The 19,580-nt window shown below is 51.8% G+C and overlaps 1 protein-coding gene across 4 annotated transcripts; it reads right to left on the bottom strand.

The window, feature by feature from the left end:
• Positions 1 to 343: 343 nt before the first annotated feature.
• Positions 344 to 18,656, bottom strand: PFAS (phosphoribosylformylglycinamidine synthase). 4 transcript variants are annotated; one of them, XM_010596601.3, is made up of 28 exons: positions 18,599 to 18,656; positions 14,927 to 15,107; positions 14,708 to 14,843; positions 14,135 to 14,240; positions 13,567 to 13,756; positions 13,348 to 13,453; positions 12,652 to 12,792; positions 12,409 to 12,533; positions 12,126 to 12,254; positions 11,500 to 11,631; positions 11,212 to 11,340; positions 7,968 to 8,041; positions 7,709 to 7,865; positions 7,359 to 7,420; positions 6,809 to 6,970; positions 6,422 to 6,547; positions 6,111 to 6,242; positions 5,614 to 5,844; positions 5,283 to 5,463; positions 5,114 to 5,197; positions 4,746 to 4,901; positions 4,403 to 4,522; positions 3,915 to 4,060; positions 3,575 to 3,782; positions 3,331 to 3,422; positions 3,131 to 3,245; positions 1,994 to 2,317; positions 344 to 1,898 (listed from the first exon to the last, which is right to left on the bottom strand). In XM_010596601.3, exons 1-28 carry the CDS (start codon positions 18,653 to 18,655, stop codon positions 1,588 to 1,590), a joined length of 4,113 nt encoding a protein of 1,370 aa, XP_010594903.3. In that variant the 5' UTR covers position 18,656; the 3' UTR covers positions 344 to 1,587. The 4 variants fall into 4 exon arrangements, with proteins under 4 accessions (XP_010594903.3, XP_023412204.1, XP_023412203.1 ...); XM_023556436.2 differs by having other exon boundaries at positions 18,595 to 18,642; XM_023556435.2 differs by lacking the exon at positions 18,599 to 18,656 and adding an exon at positions 17,896 to 18,574.
• Positions 18,657 to 19,580: the final 924 nt, after the last annotated feature.

Below are 19,580 nucleotides of genomic sequence, written 5' to 3'. Positions count from 1 at the left end.
CCTCCACATCCATAATTTTAAAAACCAGTTGCCACAGAGTCAACCTCCAATTCATGGCAATCCCATGTGTCAGAGTAGAATGGTGCTCCACGAGGTTTTCAATAGCTGATTTTTGGGAAATAAATTAGGTTTCCTCTGAGGTGCCTCTAGGTGGACTCAGCCTCCAAACTTTCAGCTGTTTGCACCTCCCAGGACTCCATATCCAAAAAGTTTATTATCAGTCTGCCCTTGGGGGGCCACCCACTCCCAGGACACTCGTGCTCAGCTCCCCACCAGGCCCTGATGCCCTCAGGGATCTGAGATTCTAGTCTCCCTTCTCAGGAAAACTTCTCTAACCAAGATGTTGAGCTACAAAATTTATTAGGAGGCAAAATGTCTTGAGTTTGCAAAACAGCCATGAGAAGTGACTTCATACACACACATATGCACACGAAGGAAGCAGTGGACATAGGACATAACTGTCAGTGAGAAATCTTGATAATGTTGTCTCCAGGATGTGGGACAGCATAATGGTGGGAAGGAAATGTAGCATGGGTAAGCAATGGCCTTGGGGGAAAAACAAACTCCTTGCCATCAAGTCAATTCTGACCCATAGGGGCCCTATAAAACAGAGTAGAACTGCCCCATAGTTTCCAAGGAGTGCCTGGTGGATTCAAACTGCCAACCTTTTGGTTAGCAGCTGTAGCTCTTAACCACTACACCACCAGGATCTCCAAAGGCAGCCCCAAATCAAATCCTGGCTTTGCCACTTACAAGCTGTGTGACCCTGGGCAATTTATTTAACCTTACTTCCTCCTCTGTCAAAATGGCTATTAAGTACCTTGCTGAATTATGGGAAATAATTTAGATACATACAAAATGCCTAGAACATACACATGGCTAATATTTTAAATTCCATTGGACCATAAACTCCCTGGGGGCAATGACAGCATTTGGTGAAGGAAGATGTAGTACTCATACATCTAAAGGCTCAGTTCAAGGGTTGAGATGACACCCACCTTGGGAGAATGGGAGCTGCTAACCTAGGAGAAGCAAAACTCAGGGTGCTGAGCTCAGAGGCCAGGGCCACAGCAGCCAAGACGGCCAGGCACCATCAGAGAAACTCCTGCAAACAGTCCCTTACACTTAGCACAGCACAGCATTTTAGAAGGGAAACCCAGAAAGCTTCTGCCATTTTTTAAACGAGAACACTGAGGTCCTGAGGGGCTGACTTGCCCATCCCATAAACTCCAATGAAAAAGAGAGGGCATCACAGCCCAGACAAGGGGACATGAGGCACATGGTGGTTAACAGGTTAAGTGGGTCCAATGGGATGAGGCCCCCCGCCCCCCTGATGCATCCTAACTTCCGCTCTGAACCACCTGCTGCTTCCTGGGCCCACGGAAGACAAAACGTGTTAGACAGAGCAGGGCAACTGGAAACAGGCAAAATGGGCAGATTATAAAACTAGCTGCCATCTTTGGCATTTTGGTCCTTGCTTGTCCAAGATAGGTTTGGAAATACACAGGGGGTCCTGCAGGTGATGGGGGGAAAGAGCAGCAGACACCCTGGGGACACACATGAGTCCTGGGGGCCTCCCTGGCCTGCTCAGCAACCTTCTTCCTGGACCCAGTTTCGGGCATTGATGAAGAGCTGGAGCCAGGGGGAGGTGGTCAGGGTGTCAAATGGAGGGGGCCGCCACGCCCACTGCCAGGGCCTCACAGCCCGCTCAGGGTGAGGCATGAGTGCCAGGTGGCGGCCATCAGGGGAACAGACGCCAGCCAAGCCCCCTGGGGAGCCATTGGGATTAAGGGGGTATTGCTCCGTGGGGTTCCCATCATCATCTGCCCAGTGCAGTGGAGCCAAGCCCCTGGCCTCGATCTGGGCTTGGAGTTCCGGGGAAGAAAATGCCATGTAGCCTGGAAGGGAGAAGAGAAGTGAGAGCCAAGCTCCTTCAAGCCCTCTGCCTACCCCTCACCCTGAGACTCTCTCCCATCCCATGCTGGGTCCTGACCTTCCCCATGGGCGCTCCAAACAGGCAGCACTGCACCCTCCATCCCACGCAGCATCAGGGCCGGCCCAGGCCCAACACGCACGCTGTTCCAGCGAGACTCATAACGTCCAGACAGGTTGTGGCGCAGCAGAAGGCCTGGCTGGGCTGGCCAAGGGTCACAGCCCATCTCCCCGGCCTCCTCGTTGGGGTCGCCCCCGACCCAGCCCAACAGAGCCAGCAGCTGACAGCCATTGCACACGCCCAGGCTGAAGGTGTCTGGCCGCTTCCGGAAGCGCCTCAGCTCAGCCCCAGCCTTTGGATGAAAGGTCACGGCAGCTGCCCACCCTGGGAGGGAACAGGGAAGTTGGGGTGAGACCGAGAAGGCCCCGGAGCAGGGACAGCAGGAAATGGAGGGAGCTGGCTGCTTTCCCTTCCCCAAATCGCTGCTACACTCCCCCAGGGCATGCTGCATATCTCGGGCCAAGTACAAAGGGAGCAATGGGTTCATTTTCTTAAATCAGATTTGCCTACTCTTCGGTCAGAGATGGCCCACAGTAAGTTTCTGGTTTGCCCAAAACAAAAAAACCTTTAATTGCCTAATATTTATTTTTGTTGTTATTGTTAGTTGTTGTAGAGTCGATTCCAACTCACGGCAGCCCCATGTGTGTTAGAGTAGAACTGTGCTATAGGGTTTTCAAGGCTGTGACCTTTCGGAAGCAGATCGCCAGGCCTGTCTTCCACGGCACCTCTGGGTGGGTTCGAACCGCCAACCTTTCAGCTAGTAGTTGGGTGCTTAACGGTTTGTGTCACCTGGGGACAGGCGCTGAGCGTTTGAAAAAAAGATTTCGTATAAAAATCTTCAATTCTGACTTCTCTCGAAAAACAGATCTGGACCTGCTAAGCCAACTTCCCTGCAGGGCAATATGCGGGAGCCGAGGAGCAGCGACCCCTTGAACCAGGCCATGAGCCCTCCAGGGTGGCACACCACCAGCCCACCTGCCTCCTTTAAATCACTTGTAGGCCCTCTGCTGGCATCTGACCCAGAACAAGTGTTCCTGCCCTCTCCAGGAAACATGGAGGGGATAGGCCAATTCCCAGCCAGGAAGCAGAGCGCTGAGGAACACGTGGGATGGAGTGGGAAGAAGACCGCAGGCTGACCTTTGGCAGAGCCCAGCACATCTGCATAGCTGAAGCCACCCACGAAGGCCACGCCCCGGAAGGTATCCAGTCCGATGGCCCCAGAGCAGAGATCCTGCATGGTCACATCCCACACCTGGCAGGATGGGGAGGGGGTGTCAGAGGACATGTGGCCTGAGGCTGGAGCGCTGCCCCCAGCTCTGCTCAGCCGCCCTGCTCACCTCAAACCCGGCCAAATGGAAGGCATCAGCCATCTCCCGGTCTCCGTTACTACCCTCCTCTCGCAAGATGGCGACTCGGGGGGCAGGGCCACCTGCGGGACAAGAAAGCATGTCTCTGGGCCAGAGGGCTACTTTCCCACCCTAACCCACCTAGACAACTTTTCTAAGGAAGGCCCAGACAGACACCCAGGCCTTGGCTTCAGATCCAGACTCAGTGCCCCCAGGATGCCACACACTCCCTCACCAGGCTCCTGGGGCATGGAAGACACGGGAAAGGTGGGGGGCAGGCAGTAGCTGGGCCCTGTCCGCTCCTTCAGCCCCTTTTCCTCCTGTGCCACACAGTCTGGCTCTGCCTGCAGGCGGTCCAGCTGGAAACTCGTCTCCTCCCAGAGGGCTCGCAGCTGCCCAACAGGCTCCTCCAGAACCACAGCCCCGTTCACTGACACCCGGACCTAAAAGAGGGGCGTATTCAGAGCTCAGAGAAAGGATGCCCAATACTGCCCACCGACCAGGCTGACCAAGAGACGAACCCCCCGCAGCCTCCCTGCTCCAACTGCCCACTCCCCTCTCCCTCACTTCCTCACCATGGCATGGGGCCCAGCGTTGCCCGTGAGGCCCAGCCGTAAGCAGTGCAGGCCAGCATCCTGGTAACACTTCAGCACGTGGCCCAGGTCGGGCTCCTGCACCTCCAGTACCAGGCCTGGCTCTTCGGCAAACAGCACAGGCAGCACTGGGAGAGCAACGGGGAATCAGGGTGATTGAGGGGCTGCCAGGGACTCAGAGGGAGTCAGGAGGGTATGGTCAGTGCCAAGGGTCAAGGGGTGGAGTGAAGGCTGGGGGACTGGGATCATGCATGTTGCCCCAGGTGCTGCGGGAGGTGTCAGAGGGGTGCAGTCAGAGCATGGTGGTGCCATGTGGTTCAGTAAGCAGGGAAGGCAGCATAGAACTCAGGGAGAAGGGGGCTGGGAGACATGCTGTTCTTAAAGAGGACAGGACCTGCACGGCAGGCTACTGCTAGAGGTGTGGGGTGGGCAAGGCAGCCCAGGCCAGAGCCTAGACCACAGGTCCTCACCATCGACCCCAGGGGCAGGCACGTCCACCTCTATCCCACAATTCCCAGCAAAGGCCATCTCTAGTAGGCAGGTGATGAGACCCCCATCGCTGACATCATGGCCTGAGCAGAGGAGGCAGTCTAGAGGGAGGAGAAAAAAGTTCAGCAACCGCGAGGCCCAAACCTGATTGCTCCACTCCACCTTCTGGAGAGTCAGGTAGAGTATGTGAGAAAGCAGACACAGCCAGCCAGAGGGAAGGGCCTCAGCTTTCTCTGCCCCCACCCTACACGCTCAGCTAGGGAACTGCTGCCCCATACATGCCTGGCCCCATGGGCACCGCCACCCTCAGGGGGCCTTACTCACCTTTCAGCAGCCCTTGGGTGGTGCTGAAGGCACGCACCAAGTTCTCAGGAAGGTCCAGGTCAGGAGGCTGTTCCCCAAGCTGGGAGAAGCATTGGGCCAGAGCCGTGCCCCCCAGGCGATACTGGCCAGGGCTCAGAGGCACATAGAGCAGCTGACCTGAGGAGACAGGGAAGTGGGGGAGATGGACAGGAGGACTCATAAGCACTGCAGCTCCCAGCCTGTGGTGCAACCCCACCCCCACCCCCAGTCCCAGAAAGCACTATAGTCACAGTGCAGGGATGAGGGGGGCCCAGTGCTCACAACACAGACCCCAAACAAGGGACCACACTCTGAATACACAATGCAGTGAGGAGGGAGAATAAGCATACCTCGCCCTCCAGGATGCTTGAGGTCTGGGGTCACAGTGGCTGTGATGTCTGGACACACAGCATAGGCTGAGATGACCAGTGACCCTGCAGAGCCAGGAAGAGTAAGAAAGAGTGGACGCCAGCCCAGCCTCACAATTCCTCACCCGCTCCCTATGGCCCCGGGCCTCACCAGGAGCCCTCACGGTCTCAGTGCCCACCCGGGCCGCCATGCTGAGAGAGTCCTTGCCACCATCCACTGCCACACCCAGGGCCGCCATCACTGCCACCATCGCTTCACAGGCATCGGCCAGTGCAGCGCCCTCCCCTGGGAGCTTAGCTGCCCACATCCAGTTCCCACTGCACTTCACGTCCTGCGAGATGTGAGAGAAGAGAGACATGTAGAGTCGGGGGTGGCGGACGGACTAGGCACTCACAAGCATGTTGGGCGGACGGTAAGTAGACAGTGGACGTAAAAGTGTCCCAAAGGCCTGGGCTTCCCAGGCCGGAGCTGGGGAACTCACCCGGAGGTCAGTGACTAGAGCAAACACCAAGTTGGTGAGGGCCTCTGCCACGGCCAGCCGGGCAGCGACCTTGGGGTCCAGCAGACTCTTGACTGGCTGCTCCCCCAGGGCCGTGGCAGCCCCCACAAGCTCCTGGTGACTCAGGGCTACAACTGCTACATCTGCCAGAGGAGTGTGCAGTGGCCCAACGCACTGCTGCTGGGCCACCAGGCCACCCACGGAGCGGTCCACCTATGGGATAGGGGCATTGGCGAGGGGGCAGGAACAGGAAAAGCAGGTACTCCTCTCCCCAACCCATGTCCTCCAGGAGTGTTGGGGCCTGGGTTTCCCAACATGGATAGAAGATCTCCACTCAGAGGGTGGACAGCAGGGAGACCAGGCCAGCAGGTGGCTGCCCTGTCCTGCCTCAGAGCAGTCCCCAAGGGCAAGAGGCCAGCGTGGATGGATGGAGGGAAGGAGGCAGAGGGGTGAGGGCAGAGCAGGGGTGCAGGGAGGACCTTGTTGGTGAGGTAGCGCTTGCTGGCCACAGCTGGCAGCCTCAAAACCCGCTCTAGCGCCCAGCGCACACTCAGCCCCGGGGGCAAGGCCAGCGGCTGCAGCACAGGGGGATGCCTCTGGAGGAAGAACTCCTGCAACACAGAAACAGGGATGGGGAGCGTGAGCACCTGGAGGAGCTGTGGGACACGAGAGGCAGAGCGTGGGCACCTGGAGGAGCTGCGGGACACAGGAGGCAGAGCGTGGCCAGGGTCAAGGGCAGTCGGCAGGGCTGGGTTAGAAAAGGCAGAGATATCCTCCCAGTCCCACAGACCTTCTGAGGCATCTTGCCCAGCACCCACTCCAGCTCCAGGTCCACTGGGGTCGGGGGAGGCACCGAGGGGCCGTCCCCTTGGCCACTTCTTCCCACAGGACACTCCCGATCATCCACCAGCACTATCTATGGCCCACAGGGACACAACCCCGAGGGAGACACAGAACACCGGAAGTGAATACCCCTAGGAATCAGGACAGAGACGCCTTCCACCCCCTTCTGGCTTTCCCTGTTGAGGCCCTACCCCTTCCCACCTCCTACACCCCGCCCCCACACCATGTCTGCCACCACCTCCCATTCTCCTCCTCTGGCCTCCTTCCCTTGACAAGTCTCCCCTGGCGCAGTACCCAGGCCGCTCAACCTGTACTGACCCCTTGGCCAACTCACTCTCCTGTCGCCTGTGATGGTGCCCACGAAGCAGGCCGGGCAGCGTTCCCGGGCACTGAGCCGATTCAGGAAGTCCCGGTGAGGGGGCCTCAGCAGGAGTGCATTTGACTCCTGATACTCAGCCCCCCAGATTTCTAGGGCATTCAGGGTTGGGTCCCCAAGCTGCACATGCATGGGGTGGAGAAAAAAGAAGGATCAGCAGGCAAGCTGGAGTTGTGATCAGGAAGTTGCTGGGAATGGGGAGAAGATGGGTGAGGCCCTAGAGCTGGCAGAGCAGGGCTTGGAACAGGTTGAAACCCCTGCTGAGAATCTGCATTTCCACCCCAGATATACTGAATCAGAGTTTACAGTTTAACAAAATCCCCAGATGATTCTTATGTACAATAAATTTTGAGAACCACTGCTCTATTAGAGGTTCTCAGAACTGGTCCCTAACCGGCAGCATTAGCATCGCCTGGGAACTTGTTAGAAATGCAAGTGCTCAGCAAGGCTTCCAACTGGGGCCCTGCTGCTTAGTGGGGAATACCAGACTTTAGAGGATGAGAGGCACCTGGAAGCGGCTGGTGTAAATGATGGCTCCAGCTGGGTCACTCAGCTCCTTCAGGACATTGCCTGGTGAGAAGATTGCAGGGTGAGGTAGTCATCTTGCCAGGCAAAGCCAGGCCCACAAAGGGTAGCTCCCAGCCTCCAAAGGAGCCCCTACCATGCTGCCTCATCACCACCAACTATCCCACTGAGGAAGGTTGCCACCCCCACCCTGAACCAGCCAAGGGTGCCAAGGTGGTGGAGAAAGGAGCACAGAGCTGGGCACTGGTTGCAGATCTACGATGCTGCCTCCTAAACCAAACCTGGCAGGAGACCAGGTAGGTCCTGGCCCCCTGTCCTAGCCCCTTCCCTCACCATTGCCACCAGCGCCCTGGTCATGGAGGCTGCAGATAGGGTTTCCCCTGGGGGCCTCCACACAAGCCCGGATGACACGGTTCATCTTCTGTTCCATCTCTGGGTCTCCCCGCTGCACAGCGCCAAAGTCCAGGTTGCTGGCGTTGTCTCCCTGCACCTGGGGGAACACAAGGCAGACCTCTGGGAGGCCAGGAGCTCTGACACCCCGCCCATGGGGCCCAGTGACATTATATAGTCTGTCTTCAGCTATTCCACTTACCTGCACAGATGAAGCAGCTCCACCCCCAACTCCAATCCTGTACACAGGACCCCCAATCTTCACAACCTCCATGCCTGCAAGGAAGGAAGGATGGCAGAATTGGAACACTGGGGAAGCCAGCAGCAGGGGCCTTGAAAGCAAGGAAGTATGAGGATAAAAGAAAGCTACTCTTAGCCAGACAGGGTCTCTAACACTCCCACTGGGCTGACGGGAGAATAAAACGGAACAACTTCTATGGAGGACAATTTAAGAATATCCATTAAAATAACAAATACACATATCCTTTGATTGGGTAAATATACTTCGAGGAGAGATTCATTCACAGAGGTACAAAAACCACGTGTGTACAAGATTATTAAACTTTGCAGCACCGTTACTGTTAGCAAAACACAGGAAATAACCCAAACGCTAACAAAGAGAATGGATTCAATAAATTATGGCACATCCATACAATGAACACTAAGCCACCAAAAGAGAATTACATATGAATAATAAATGATCTCCAAGACATATTGCTAAGTAAAAAAAGCAACATGCAGTGTACATCCATTTACAGTAACATAAGATAAAACGCTTAGGAATCAATTTAATAACAAAAATACAAGACTTGTACACTGAAAACTATAAAACATTTTAGCAAGCCCAAACGAATGGAAAGACGTCCTATGTTCAAAGGTCAAGAGACTTAATAATCGCGAAGGTGGCAATACTCCCCAGGTGATGTACGGATTCAATGCATTCCCTATCAAAATCCCAGCTGCATTCTGCAGAAACTGACAAGCTGATCTCAAATCTACATGGAAACGCAAGGGACCCAGAATAGCCACGACATACCTGAAAAAGATGAACAAAGTTTGGGAGCTCACACTTCCCAATTTCAAAACTTACTATAAAACTACAGTAATTGAGACAGTTTGGTATTGGCATGGGACATAAGACCAATGGAAGAGAATTGAGTCCAGAAATAAACCCATACGTTTACGGTTGGCTGATTTTTGACAGGAGTGCCAGGACCATTCAAGGGGGAAAGAAAAGTCTTTTCAACAAGTGGTGCAGGGACAATGGGATATTCACACAGGCAAATGAAGATGGGACCCTACTTTATACCATAAGCAAAAATTAATTCAAAATGTACCAGAAACCTAAATGTAAGAGCTAGAACTTTAAAACTATTGGGAGGAAAATACCAGTAAATATTTGTGACTTTGGATCAGGTAATGGTTTCTTAGATAACGACACCAAAAGCACAAGGACCCAGAGAAAAGATAGATAAATTGGACTTCATCAAAATTAAAAACTTGGGCTTCAATGGACATCATCAAATGTGAAAAGACAACATACAGAATGGGAGAAAATATTTGCAAATCAACTATCTGGTAAGGAACTTGTATCTAGAATACATAACTACAACTTTACAACTCAATAACAACTAAACAAAAAATCCAGTTAAGGATGGGCAGCGGATCTGCATTAAGCGTTTCTCCGAAAAAGATACAGAAATGGCCAGTAAGCACATGAAAACATGCTCCACATCATTAGTCATCAGGGAAAGGCCAACCAAAACCCTGATGAGATACCACCTTCACACCCACTAGAAAGGCTATAATAGAGACAATGACAAGCGTCGGTGAGGATGTGGAGAGATGGAACCCTCGTTCACCGCTGGGGAAAATACAAAACACGTTCATACAAAAACGTGGACATAAATAGCAGCGTTATTCATAATAGTCACAACATAGAAGCAACTCGAATGCCCAGCAAATGATGAATGAAATAAACAAAAGGTGATACATCTGTATAATGGAATATTTTTCAGCCATGAAAAGGAATGAAGTACTGTTACATGGTACAACATGGATGAAACTGGAAAATATTATACTAAGTGAGAGAAAGCCAGTCACAAAAGCCCACATTGTATGATTCCATTTATAAGGAAATGTCCAGAATATGCAAATCCAAGAGAAAGCAAGCAGATTAGTAGTTTCCAGGGGCTAGGGGAGGGGCAACAGGGAGTGACCACTAATGGGTACAGGGTTTCTTTTTGGGGTGATGAAAAAATGTTCAGGAATTAAATGGTGATTGGTACACAACTTTGTGAATATACTAAAAACCACTGACTTTTTTTTTTTTGTATACTTTGAGGAGCCCTGGTGGCGCAGATAGTTAAGTGCCTGGCTGCTAACTAAAAGGTTGTCAGTTCAAGCCCATCAATTCCTCCAGGGGAGAAATATGTGACAGTCTGCTCCCATAAAGATTATAGTCTTGGAAACCCACAAGGGGCAGTTCTCTGTCCTATAGGGTCGCTGTGAGTTAAAACTTGACTTGATGGCAATGGGTGGGTTGCGTACTTTAAAAAAGCGAACTTTATTGTATATGAATTACATACCAATAAAGCAGTTACTTTAACGAAAAGTGTGTACCTAAATCATTTGTTTAAACAAGTGGGACACAGCCACTGGGGTTTATTTATGAAAAAAATAGCCCCAGTAGGATACAAAAGTAGCCAGTCAATAGCCTCTTCTCTAGGGAGGGGAACTGGTGGCTGAGAGCAGGGGTTTTTACTGTATAGCCTTTTTTGCCTTTTTAATTTTGAACCCTATGACTGGGTTGCCTATTCAATAAATGGGATCTAGACTTTATCTACGAGTGCTGGTGGCTCAGTGCTTAAAGCACTAGGTACTAGCCAAAAGGTCAGTGGTTCACACTCATCAGTGGCTCCACAGGAGAAAGATGTGGCAGTCTGCTTCCCTAAAGATTTATAGCCTTGGAAACCCTATAGGGCAATCCTACCCTGCCCTGGAGGATTGCTATGAGTCAGAATCAATTCGACGTCAATGGTTTAGACTTTATCTTGAGTCTACCACAGTGCCCAGCACACAACGAGTGCTTAATAGAAGTTTGCTTGATTAACTTGAGTATGAGATAAAGCCCCTGGCACACAGCAGGTACTGGATAAATACTGCCTACCTTGATTTAACAGGATGTGACCCAGAACCACAGGTGTGGCATGAGGAATGTCCTTGTTCTCCAGATGTAAACTGGGATGAGACAGAGGCAACAAAGACCAAAGCTATCTGGCTGGCATAAAGCCTCGTCCTGCCTTGAAAACACGTATTTGGAAGAAGAGACCTTAGCCAGGAGATTTAAAAAATTAACCAAGGAGCTGAAGCTAAATTCTCCTCCTGCAGTTGCCATACGCTGGAGAGAAAGCTGGCTGCACTGGAGACAGGTGGCAGGCTCTTACCTGGCTCTGGGGACTCCTTGCTCACGTGCTTGGCTTCCATGAACCCGATGCCTCCACTAAACATGATGGGCTTGATCCACTCACGCCGCTGGCCATCAGGAAGCTGAAGGCCCAAGGAGCGGGAGAAGCCTAGACAGTGCACAGCAGAGGGAGGAGGACAGTGTCCAGTCACTCAGACCCCCCACCCCAACACTCACCCAATAGCACAACCCCTAGGGTCCCACCCCGCACCCCACAAGCCCCTCCAGGACCAGGTGCCCATTGCCCCTCCACAGTCCCCAGCCTTACCTGCCAATACTGGCTCCCCAAACTTATTGCCGTAGTCAGAAGCCCCATTACTGGCTTCAATGGCAACCTCCAGGGGCTGGGCAAGGTTCCCAGGGTACAGAAAGCTTGGGTCCTCCCAGGGCAGGCTGTAACCTAGGAGGGAAGGAGAAATTTGGGATGGATTGGAAAGATGGAGACAGTCTAAGCTACCAAGGTCCGCCTCCACAGTTAGAACGTTCCGTTTTAGGAGTTCCATTTTAGGGTGTAGAGCTTGCACTGAAGCATGGTCTTGCTCCTCACCTCCCACACCAGCCTTCCCTGTAAGAGGAAGAGTCTAAGATTTTCCAAGAAAGTGGACCTGGGGGACAGGTGATGGTCATAAGAGTGACTTAGTATCACGTTTTCTTGGTGAGTGGATGGTTCTTTATAAATAAAACTGTGGTTCTGCAGTGCCAGGCTGGCAACCTAGGCCTCCCCTGGACTACACTCCCTTTGACCATGGAGTGTGAAGGGCCTACTGCTCCAGAGCCCTTGCTCCCTAGAAAAGGCACCCAGGTTGACCCTTTGACCTCAGAGAACCAAGTGTCAGCACCTGCCAAGACAAGGAATGTGGAAGGGGAGGTGGGCAGAGAGGAAAGGAGAGAGACCTGGGATGTGCAGGTTTCCAAAGCAATAGCCGGCAGTGCCAGCCACCACATGGGCCCCACGGCCTGTGCACTGGACATCTCGGATCCGGCCCCCAGTACCCGTGGTGGCACCGCTGAAGGGGGCTACTCCTGGGAAGAGAGCGGGGAGAGGTGTGGGTACCAGAGAGACAGACCCCATCTCTGACCACCCCCATCAAAAATAAGGACAACGAACCTCCCCTACCCAACCTTTGCCCTACGCTACTCTGTGATCTCTCCTACTTCTCCTGGCGACCCAGGTCACCTGTAGGGAAGTTGTGGGTCTCTGCTGTGAAGACGACGTGTCTCAGCTCCTGCTGTTCCTGGAAGCAGCTTGGCTGTGTAGGGTCCTCAGGCCGCAGGAACCTGACTTCCTTTCCCTGGATGGCACTGCGGACATATCCATTCTGGACCCTGCTTCCTTCCTGGGATCTGCCACCAACCAAACCAGCACCTGGGGCCCCCCACCCTCAGGCCTGAGGCTACCCCAAACTAGTGCAGAGCCCACCTGCTGTTGTCACAGAACTTGAGGACGTTGTTGGGATTGGAGGATGCCTGGGTGCTCATGATGGACTCAAACAACGAGTGAGCCAGCTCCTGCCCATCCACGTGGAGCCGGCCCTTGAAGAACCAGTGTCGGCTGTGCTCGCTGCGGGGATGACGCGGTGAGGGGAAGATGGGAAACAGAAACACGGGGCCATTTCTCAGGCCTTGCCATGTCTTCACACCAATATTTAACATCTAATATTATTTAACAAAGGAGCCCTGGTGGTTCAACAGTTAAGAGCTCAGTTGCTAACCAAACAGTTGGTAGTTCAAATCCATTCAGCAGCTCCACAGGAGGCAGACCTGGCCATTTGTTCCTGTAAAGCCTAGAAAACCCTACTGGGCAATTCTATACTGTTCGTGGGGTAGCTCTGAATCGAAACCAACTCGACAGCACCTAACAATATTTAACAGCTAGCTATAGCCAACTAGTACTTAGAAAATAGGCAAAAATTTATTCCAAAAAATCATAATCTTTAAGCATTCAGTCACTGTAGGTTATCCAGACCCAAAGGAGAAATAAAGCCCAGATCTAAATATAGACTACTGGATGGACGGAGGACCTCTAAGCCAAGGGAGAGCCATGAAGGTGGGCCCTGTGGTTTTCCCTCCCCACCTCCACAGACTCAGACACGAGAACGTCCCCCCTCCTTCCCACCTGTTGGACTGAGCCAAGTCGAAAGCCTCCACGGTGGTGGGGTTCCGCTGCAGCTCCTGGAAGCGCTTGGTGTAGAAATCCAGGTCCCAAGAGTCTAGGGCCAGACCTAGGAAACAAGCCCCAGAACAGCTGTGGGACCCAGGCTGCCATATTCCAGGGCTCAGTGCACCTGCTAGGCTATCCTGGGTCCTCCCTTTCCTCCGAGGGACCCTGGCTCACCTAGCTCCTTGTTGGCCTTCTCCAGGGCAAGCTGGCCCTCACCCAGTATGTCGATGGGGCCATTGAGGGGTGTGGGGGTGCACTCAGGGGAGAAGCTCTGGATGGGATGAGGGAAGTACTGCTCTGTCATCTGGTCATGCAGGATAGCAAGAGCGACAGTCTTCACCACAGCCGGAGCGGGGTGGGCAAACTGGGGCAGAGACACACAAAGAGAGCAAAGGGTAGAGAGCTGACGATCTGAGCGAAATGGTCCACCTTCAGCCCTCCATGTCCCGCAGAACCAAGCCGCTGGTAGCCCACAGGCACGTCTGTGCAGATTAGAAAAAGACTCCCCTTCCAGGCAGAGTCCCTGTCAGGATGCACAAGTCAGCAAGGGGAAGTCAGGCTGGGTTTTTGCCCATTCTCCCCCTCGGCCAGGTGCCCTCAGGTGGCAAACGTCCTGCACAACCATACAGGGCAGATGCGAAGCAGGGATTCTTTCCCTGCTTCTCCTGTTATTCCCCTAGAGTTTGGGACCTAACCTCTCATCTCTGGACCACCTTCTCCTCCTGGTCCCCCATAGCCTCACCGAGAGCCAGTAGCGCCGGGTAGTCTCCACGCGATCCACTGCCCCCAGTCCAGCGGCCTGGCACACCGACACGATGTTGGTGGATGTTGGGGTGGAGAAGTTCAGCCTGAGGAGTGGGTCAGGTTAGGACCAGAGGGCCCTAGGCAGGCCATCCGGAGCTAGCTGGGAAGGTGGATCCTGACCCCTGCTGTCTAACCAGCCTCTCACTTCAAACCCCTCAGCACTGGCCTCCCGCCTTAGGCCTAATCACCAAGAAACCTGCTTTCAAAGGTCACTCAAGTCAGCCACAACTGTCCTTTTGGCGTCAAAACTGCCCCAATTTCAACTTCTCAGAATGCAACTTGTTTTAATTCCAGAACATCCCTGGGAGCTAGCTCAGCCTTCAAAAGCATCTTCCCAAATGGGGAAGACACATGCGTGGTTTCCTAGGCAGGGAGGTAGGGTAGGGGGAAGCAAAAAGAAGCATCTCCTTAAAAATCACAAAGGTGGAAGTAGAGGAATGGATGTGGAAGGAGTGGGCAGTTGTGTCTGACAGGCATGCTGGAACAAGTTGCTCTAGGCTGAGACATTTACCTGGGCCCGACCTCCAACACCAGGTCATCAGGGCCAGGAAGAAGCCAGGACTCCTGAGCGACATCATTCAGCAATAAGGGGCAGCCAAATAGCCACTTTAGCTTCTTCATCTCCTCTCTGTTTGGGAGAGACTCAGCTGCAAGGAGACAGGGAGAGGACACCTTGAGACTGCCTCTGGCACCGGGGCAGCTCCCCAAGAATCCAACACCTGGGCCCAACCTGTCCAGTTCACATTGTAGCACAGCTCCGTCTTGACACCCTGCAGCTCTGGTAGCTTCCCTTGCAGCTTCCTTCGAGTGTGTCCAGAGGCTGCACCCTCATGGCCAGAGGGACGGACATAGAAGTGAAGGACTGGGGACATCTCTGCAGATACCCCTTCCTGGAGAGATGAGTTGGGTTCCTAAAAAACAACACTAACTATAGCCCATCTGTTACTGATTTCAAGTTTCAAGGACAGGTAAAGGTTTAGAGGCAGTAGGGATAGGGTAACCCACTGCCATCGAGTTGATTTTGACTCATAGCAACCCTATAGGACAGAGTAGAACTGCACGATAGTTTCCAAGGAGCGCCTGCCTGGTGGATTCAAACTGCCGACCTCTTGGTCGGTAGCTGTAACACTTACCCACTACGCCACCAGGGCGTCCCAGGGATACGGTAGAAGGGAGTTAATAGGGGTATTCAGACAGACAAGGGTAACCTGTAAAAATGCCACCTTGAGGGTTTTAACTAATCCTGCCAAGTATGGGCTTTAAAATGTGGGAGGGGTGTGTCCAGGTGTATCCTCAACAAATGTTCCTTGACATTTGCTGGGCCCCAGGTAAGGTCTTAAGAACACGGCTGTGAACAAGCCAGGAACTTTCTGTCCTCACAGAGCGTACGTTTTACTAAGAAAGATGGGAAAGTATCCAGTTCAGTGCAGCTACGGCCAAGGGACTGTGGATATCGAGTCAACATTTTAGGAGTGAGGATGAGCTGGACTGGGCCTGACTGGTGGAGTCAAATGATGCTTCCTCTACTCATTGCTTTCCTATTACCATGTCCCAACTCAAGACAAATCCAAAGGCTTTAGCCTGACAATGAAAGGCCCTCCATATCTATACCCAATTATTTCCATAGCTTCTCAGCAGGACCCTGGCTTTATTCACCAAACCTTGTCTGGCCTCCTATCTGTGCCCCTGCACCCCTCCTGGAATGCCTATGCCTATACCACCCAAACCAGTGCTTCCCCATCCTCCAAGATGAGTGCAGGTCTCCCCTCCTCTGGGATGCTCTCCTTGTGCCCCAGCCCTCAGGGACGCCCCTCCCTCCTTAGCATCAGTCATTCAGCTACAACCACACACATGGGGCTCAGAGATGTACGCGACCTCTTCCCAACAAAGCAAGAGAGAAGGACATTCGTGGCTGGACCTCTACACTTGGATGACTATTAAGTATCTGAATTAATTTTTTGATGACTCCCAATTAATTATAAGCATCTGAATTAATCACTTGACTACTCCTGTCAAGGTCACCAAGGATTGCTATGTTCCCAATCCAGAGGTCTCTTACCTGTTCTTTCCTTATGTGGCCTCTCAGCAGCAGCTGACCTATTCATTCCCTACTTCTAGAAACACCCTCCTCTCTTGGCTTCAATGACACCACACTCCCCTATATTCCTCTTACCTATTGGTTGCTCCTTCTCAGACATTTATGCTGGCTCCTACTCTTCTGCCCAACCTCTAAGTGTTTCTGGGCCTCCTTCTTTCTCTTCTCTCTACATGCTCTTCCGAAGTGACTTTGTCCAGTCCCGTGGCTTTGAATACCATCTAAGAAACTAAACCAATGAAACTGCCAGCCTTCAACCATTTTTGGCCAAAAATGTCAATTTCATATGGTTCTAGCTATTCGCCAATATATTCCATGACTTTACTCAACCCTGACTCTCTCTGAAACTCCAGACTAGTCTGTTCGAATGCTTACATGACACCTTTACATAGATGTCTCATAAACACTACAAATAGTCTATTATAGCCAAAACAGAAATTTTGATTTATCATTTCTCTAAATCTGCTGCTCCCCCAGTCTTCACCACCTTGATAAACACATCTTAGCAAAAACTAAAGACGTCAACATTTGTTCTTCTTTCCTCACTTCTCCACACCCAATCCATCAGCAAGGTGTGCTATTTCCAAACACATCCCAAATTCCCCCACTTCTCTTTACTTCCACTATCATCCCTCTAGTCCAAGCCGTCATCATAATTCCTTGGACTAATGCATTGGTCTCTTGACCAGTCCCCCAACCACAGTCCATTCATCACAGGTCAGCATAAATGAGATGAATGCTTCCCATCACATGTGGTATAAAATCTCAACTCAGTACCCTGGCTTACATGATCTGGCCACTGCCTACCTCTCTAACCCTATCACACACCAATTTCCTTCTTACCCACAAAGTGGTTCCCTTCTATTCTTCTAACTTGCCAAGCTCTGTCCCGGAATGCATTTTTTTTTCACCCTGATATTTGCATGCCTAGCTCTTTCCTGTTATTTAGTTTTCAGGTGAAATTCACCTTCTTGGAAAGGCTTTCCTTGACTAACCATTCTGAAGTAACCACTATCAGATGGTCCTATTCTAATTTTCTAAATAGTACTTTATTGCTATCTGTTATTTTTATTTATTTTTGGTCTACTTTCCTAACTAGAGGAGCCCTGGTGACGTAGAGGCTAAACTACTCAGCTAACCAAAAGGTCGGTGATTTGAACCCACCAGCCGCTCCTTGGAAACACCATGAGGCAGTTCTACTCTGTTCTATAGGGCCACTATGAGTTGGGATCAACTGGAGGACAAGTTTAGTTTTCTTGTTTTTCCTTACTAGAACAAAAACTCCCTGTAGCCAGGGATGGTAGCAGCTTCATCTCCATTGAATTCTCAAAGCTTAGAACAATTAAAAAAAAAAAAAGTTGCAGTCGAGTCCATTCGGACTTATAGTGACCCCATGTGAGCAGAGTAGAACTGCACACCACAGCGTTTTCAAGGCAGTGATTTTTCACAAGCAGATCGCCAGGCCTTTCTCCAAAAGCACCTCTGGGTGGCTTAGAACCACCAACCTTTCAGCTAGTAGTCAAATGCTTAACCCAGAGACTCCTCTTAGGGCAATAAACCAACCCAAACCCACTGCCGTAGAGTGGATTCCGACTCATACTGACCCCATAGGATTTCCAAGGTTGTAAATCTCTGCAAAAGCACACTGCCACATCTTTTTCCCAAAGAGCCGCTAGTGGTTTTGAACCGCCAACCTTTTGTTAGCAGTGGATCGCTTCCAGGGCTCAATTAGCAATACCTGAAGCTTAAAAAAAAAAGACAACGTGACTGTCTGAACTCTGGATTCCCACCACGGTCACCCACCACGTCTCCTTCAGGCCAGTCTTCCTCATTTCAATAACCGTTGCTCCCGCCAGGTCAGTCTTAATTCCTCCCTTTCTCTTAGCGCTCCCCACCCCACACCTAAACACCTTTCCTAAAGCAGATGCCTCACTGTTACCCTCCATATATCATAATTCCTTCATAGGAATTATCTCACTCCCAGTGATATGTAAGCCCCAAGAATGCGGCCCAGGGTTTGTCTAGGTCACGGCTGTATGTCCAGTGACTAGCACAGGGCCTGACACAAAGTAGGCGGTCGACGGATTTGTCAACTGAATGAATAAGGGGGGGTGCTGAGTTTACTTGGGGCCGCCCCTGTCCAGCGTCTACGAAAATCACGCACGAACACATGAATGGACGCCTACTCTGAAGTAGGCACGCAGGCCCCAGCTAGACGCAGCTCTGCCTGGTGGGGATACCAAAGTCAGCTTTGGGGTGAGTGGCGACAGGCTGCAACGAGAAGACCAGAGGGCCACACGTACTCACGTGCAAGCTGCTCTCGCGGCCGGGGCTCCTCGAATCGCGACGCGCTCGCAACGTCATCCACTCGCGCCGTGGGCAGAGGCGGGGCCTGCGGGCGCGGGGACGATGCGGCGCCACCTCCTCCCGCCAGGGGTCGGGCCGCTGCTCCTGTCGACCCTTGGTTCTCGGGGCAGGCGTCTTCTTCGTGCGGTTTATCCCGTAGATTTGTTTTGCGTTATCGTTTGTGAAAATGCAGTCAGTTTCATGGCCCGCCCCTCTTGTCCTCGCACATCTGTGAGGGAGGCTAAGATAATTTGAATGCAGAAAATGGTATCAGAAGCATCTTCCTTCTCCAGGACTCAGTTTCCCTCCGTCTTATTCCTTGGCCTTCTGTCTCTTTTTTCTTTTTCTGAATCAACGAATTTATTTAATTCCTAATAGGGTGGGAGGCACACATTTTTAATTTCCATACTCTTGCTGGTAACCAAAACCAAACTCTTGCCATGCGGTTGATTCCGGCTCATAGTGATCCTATAAGACAATACCTAATGATAACCGAAAATTCAAACCCTTTGCCTTAGAGTAGATCGCGATTCCTAGCGAAGCTATAGGACAGAGTAGAATTGCCCCATAGAGTTTCCAAGGCTGTAATCTTTACTGAGTGGACTGCCACCTCTTTCCTCCACGGAGCAACTAGTGGGTTTGAACCCGTCCACCTTTCAGTTCGCAGCCGGCCCAGTGCTTAACCACTGCGCCCAGGGTTCCCTACTAATAGTGCTTGATAGGTAACAGGGTCACTACAGGGTCTCTATGAGTCGGAGTCGACTCCACACCAGTGGGTTTTGTTTTGTTTTTTAGGAAACATTTAATGAACACCCGTTAAGCTGGGCACTTGGCGTAATCTCATTTACTCTTCACCAAAAAAAAAAAAAAAAAAAAAAAAGCCATTTTAAAGACGTGGAAACCTACGGCTCTTGAAATAACTTGTTCTTTAGTTTCGTAATTG

The sequence above is a fragment of the Loxodonta africana genome, chromosome 18 (assembly GCF_030014295.1).
Source record: "Loxodonta africana isolate mLoxAfr1 chromosome 18, mLoxAfr1.hap2, whole genome shotgun sequence".
Taxonomy (NCBI): domain Eukaryota; kingdom Metazoa; phylum Chordata; class Mammalia; order Proboscidea; family Elephantidae; genus Loxodonta; species Loxodonta africana.
The sequence above is the reverse complement of the archived record's forward strand: the minus strand, read 5'-3'. Positions and strand labels throughout refer to the sequence as shown.